Source organism: Triticum dicoccoides, chromosome 6A (assembly GCF_002162155.2).
Source record: "Triticum dicoccoides isolate Atlit2015 ecotype Zavitan chromosome 6A, WEW_v2.0, whole genome shotgun sequence".
Taxonomy (NCBI): Eukaryota; Viridiplantae; Streptophyta; class Magnoliopsida; order Poales; family Poaceae; genus Triticum; species Triticum dicoccoides.
The window spans coordinates 41,027,741-41,032,597 of NC_041390.1; the positions used below are offsets into that span (position 1 = coordinate 41,027,741).

Consider the following 4,857-nt stretch of genomic DNA (forward strand, 5'->3'; position numbering starts at 1 on the left):
AAAATTGCTAGCATTAGTTTCGTACCAAAAAACGCCTTCGGATTACGATCTTGTAATCGTCGACTAAATATTATACAAGACATTTTTTATCAAAGGTTCTAAAAAATGTTTTTTTTATGAAATCATGCATTTGGTGAGTCAAGCTGCCCCTTTTCTTAGAATCGGTGGCCCATCATACACACAAGAATGAAATGAAAATAAATAAAACGAGAGAGAACCTTGAAATGTGCACAGGAGTGAGGAAGAAAAAAAAGAGAGAGAAGAACGTGAGACACGTCGAAGGAGAAGAGGAGGAGAAGGAGGAAAGACAGGCGGAGAGGCAAGAGTGAGTGCCTAAAAATCTGGCGGCGTGGAGGAGGCAACAAACCCACCAAACCACCACAAACCCCCCCACCCCGCACGCCAGGGCCCGCCCGTCATACGCACCGCGCGACGGGCCGGCCCCACCTGTCATCCGCCCCACGCGGCGCCCCCTCATCCCCGCGCGCGCCGCGCCACGTGGCGGCACGGGGCGCCCCCGCCCCGCCCCGCTGCGCTTCCTCGCTATTAAACCAAAACAGCCGGGCCAATCCTTCGCCTCCTCCCCTGCTCTCGCCATCGCCCGCCCGCCCGCACGCCCGCGCAGAACCCACCCAAGACCCGGCCCCTCGCTCGCTCGCTCGCCGAGATCCATGGCGGCCGCGGCGCGGGAGGGGGAGTTCAGCGAGCGCGAGCTCGAGGTGGCCGCCATTCTCGCGGACCTGCCGTCCATCGTGCGGGCCTGCAACCGCCGCCGCCGCCAGCAGGAGAAGCAGCAGCAGCAGGCGCGGCCGGAGATCCCCTCGTGGGGCCGGCGCCGGCCGCGGAGGGCCGTTGCGGCGGCGCCGGCCGAGAAGCCCGCGGCGGCCGGTGATGACGGCAGGAGCGAGGGCGTCGCCAGCCCGGACACCCCGCTCGCCTTCCCCGAGGACGACGAGCACGCCGAGGCCGCCGCCGCGGCGGCCACGGAGGACGCGGCCAAGGCCTGCGCGCAGGACAAGGTGAGCCGCCGGGCCGCGAGATCTGCGCCCGCCCGCCTCCCTCCGCCAATCCAGCCCGCCTCGATTCCGATTTCGTGCTCCTCGTTGACGTGTTCATCCTCCTCTGCCTCTGTTCAGTGGGCGCAGGAGCAGCGCGGCGTGGTCGCGAGCTTGTCCCACGAGAACGCCCGTCTCCTGAAGGTCCGTGACGGCCTCCGCCTTTTCTTTTCCTCCTCCTTCGAGCTGTCTCTTTTTTGTCGAATTACGTGGGGAATCATTGCCGATCTCGTCACGCGCCCTCCTCCGCGCCCATGGATTGGATTGGCCGATGAGCTCCGGCGATTTGTTTTGAAATAATCTCGATTTATTCAGCCGTCTTGATCGGGAATCGGCGGCACTGTTCCTCTAACACTGTTCCCCGCTCACTGTGGTGAATCCAACAGCAAATCGAGGACTTCAGGGCCCGGCTGCACACCTCGCGGAGCACCAACGACAGCCTCAAGCAGATTCACCAGAGCAAGGTGATGAGCTCACTTCTCCCCCTGTTTCCTCCTATGAATCTCTGCTCGAACCAGTCGATCGGTCGGTCGTTCGTTCGTTCGATCCGGTTCGTTGTTAGTGTACAGTGATTTCTGTTTTGCTCGCGGTGCAATCTCTCGTCGGTTTGGAGAGAGGTGGACTCCCCGATTCAATCCGCCATTGACCACGCCAAGTTCTTTCCTGTTTTCCGCGGCTTCCTTTCCTGGATGGGACGGATTGGGGGCCTCGTGTCGCCCGCTAACCGTATCGCGCGAACTTGGCAAGCGAGGCTAACGCGGGCGCCACGTGTCTCTCTTCTGCAGCACAAGAAGCGGCACCGGCCGGAGGAGGAGGAGGAGGGGCAGCGGAGATGGAAGCTTCAGCCGCGCGCCGCCGACCGGCCGGCGCTGGACCTCAACGAGCCGGCGGAGGCCGACGCCGAGGAGGGCAGGCCGCCGCAGACCGCCGCTCTGGCGGCGGCGCCGTGGGTCCACCGAGGGCACCACCACCAGGACCAGCAGCAGCAGCTGATGCAGATGCAGCACAAGGCGGCGCGGCGGCGGCGGCAGGAGATCCGGCGGGCCAAGGCCGCGGCGGGCAGGGCGCGGCGGCAAGGATAAGGATAGGGCGCGGCGGGGCCACAACAACGGCCAGCGCGCAAAGTCGAGATTTTTTTCCAGTTGAGGCGTGCTGGTGGCGGCACCCCCGTGCTGGATCAAGAGTGCGACGCCATTTTGGTTGGGCTTGGAATTTTGCGAGGTGGATTTTCCATGGACGAGCTGCGCGAGGTCGTGCCGGTGGTAGTATAGTGGTGGTAGAACTCCAGCCAAGTTGTATCGTCTGTTGGCAATTAGCCAACATTATTAATTTTAAATTACAATAAAAAAATAGTACATTACATTCATGAATACTGGTATTATGTTGAGTATTCGTTATGGCGTGTATGAGTGTGTTAGTGTGTTCATCCCTTTTTTACCTTTTGATTTTGATTTGATGAAATCGTATTGGAAGATTGCTTTTTCTGGACTGATGGAATGTTGGCACTCCATCAGCTTTGCGTCGTTAGATTTGCTTCCCACGTTTGATCCAAGGGTGGTGGCTGAGCGTTGTACCAGTATCGTGTGGTCCGGGCCGTTTTGTTGCCATGCATGGACGGCTTGATGGGCTTGTTATCCAAAATCGTGTGCGCAGCGGCATTTTTTTACGGAGACCATAAGCCGGACCCGTTACACGGGGCTTGTGGTGCACATAAGACCTGTAGATAGTTTCATTAAAAGTTGCAAAGAAATATATCAAAAATATGACAGGGATACACAATAACGTTTTCTTTTTTGCGGGGAGATACACAAGAACCGAACAGATCATAAAATTTCAAATCAAAATTTGAAACATAGCTAAAGAAACAGAAATGATAAATTTGTTAACAATATCGATAATGACCCAATATGAAGTGCGGCTTACATTGCGTACTGTTTACTGTTGATTTTGTCTCTTTTTTCTTGACCTGTGTTACAATTTGGATTTAGAGTATTGTGACATGATACATGCTTGTATTATCAATGTCATATTTGTTCAACAATTCTTTGAACCTTTTAAAAGCATTTATGGGAGTTGGGTGCCGCGCACACCATAAGCCCCGGTACACGCAAGAGGTGGGTGCTCCACACCCCTATATGAACATTAAGTTCAAAAAAAAAACATTGGAAAATTTCAAAAAAAAAAAAATCTAGGGTTTTGGGACATGAAACCTCTGCGCCCAATCTATTTTCATGTCTAATTTTGTGAAAAAAAAATACCGAAAACGTATCCGTGGCAAAAAAAAGTCAAAATTCTTATGTATACAAAAGAAACTTCTTGGACGAATTTTAGTTCAGACTTGGATACATTTCATGGTATTTTTCTATGAAACTTCTATTCCCTCGGCACCTAAGTTTGAGATCCAAGATTCTAATTTTTTTGAATTTTCCTGGTATTTTTTAATTTAATTTCTGTATAGGGGGTGGAGCAACTATGTGCTCCTGTGTATCCCCCACCCCCTCAGTAGGAAGAGGATTTGTAGCACCTGGGTGCTTCACACCCCTATATGAACATTAAGTTCAAAAAACTATTGGGAAATATCATACATATTCTGGGGTTTGGGGGTATGAAAACCTGGGCGCCGAATCCACTTTGATGTGAAAATTCGTGAAAAATTACAAGAAAACGTATCCATGGCAAAAAAGACAAAAACTTCCTATGTACAGAAAGAAAACTGTTTGGATGTACACCGAATACTTTCATGTGGGCCGGTAGGCTGGGTGTTCTTTTGCCACACACCCTTAAGGTTGCGCCACACCTAGTGCCACCAAACGATTTTTTAAAGAAAAGGCATAAAGCCCGACTTCAAATGAATGAAGCCATCAACCGGCTAGGGTATGACCGTGCTAATTACAAAGGCAAAAGCTTGAAGAAAGAACTGAAAGATAACTGGCAGAGCTCGCTCACGATCAAGAACTATAGAGCAGAGCAATAGCGAGCAAGGCACCACCACAGCGAAACCAGGAACAAGCAGTCGGAGAGCTCGCGATAAACTAGAATAGTTGTGCAACCACAACGAGTAGACAACAAATGGGATGTCCGAGAAGAACAGGGATGCGTGAAGAAAAATGTCGGCTTAGATGCCCACTGACCCGAGCCAATGGCGGAGGGGAGACCCAACCTCCCCTACGTCCGACCCGTGCCACAACACATGGACACTGTCCACTGGCCGGCTTCCTAGAGCCAAACAAGACAAGGAGCCCCTAAAGGATTGCAGGAGAACCACCTCGCCACCAACATAGTCGTCATCTCGGAGAGCAATACAGCGCCGCCGCCACCAAACGCCATGCCATGATACCACAACTCCACCTTACCTTGAGCGATGCCTCCAAGGAGGATCGACACACCACAACGCCACCGTTGTTCATCCAGCAAGGTCAAGGCTTTCACCTAGGGTCGTGGGAGAGGGGGGCGGACAAGAAAGCCCGACACGCCCTCAGGAGGGAGATCGGCACTGGGCGCCACCGTCATCGAGGTCGATGCAAGGTTGGCCAGGGGTTTCCCCCATTCCAGGACGTCCACCACTCTACCCTGATGTGTAAGATCTGGCGGCCCAAGAAGAGCATTGACCAGATCAGCAAGGGAGGACATGACGAGGAAGAGGAGACCAGGAAGCGGAGCAGCCGAGGCCGATGGCGCATCCCGCAGCCGCGATGATCCTCGACCGCCCCGCGACCGCTCACATGGCCGGTAGGGACGGCGACACCAGTGGCACCATCCGCCAGACAAGATTGACGCCACCCTCTTCAATCAGGGCCGCTAC

General features: G+C 53.8%; 1 protein-coding gene across 1 annotated transcript; it reads left to right on the forward strand.

Annotated features, from left to right (window-relative positions):
- The first annotated feature begins 592 nt into the window (after nucleotides 1-592).
- On the forward strand, nucleotides 593-2,452 carry LOC119314509. The gene is made up of 4 exons (XM_037589217.1): nucleotides 593-1,019; nucleotides 1,137-1,199; nucleotides 1,442-1,519; nucleotides 1,841-2,452. The coding sequence occupies exons 1-4, from the start codon at nucleotides 672-674 to the stop codon at nucleotides 2,135-2,137; spliced, it is 786 nt and encodes a 261-aa protein (XP_037445114.1). The 5' UTR covers nucleotides 593-671; the 3' UTR covers nucleotides 2,138-2,452.
- Nucleotides 2,453-4,857: the final 2,405 nt, after the last annotated feature.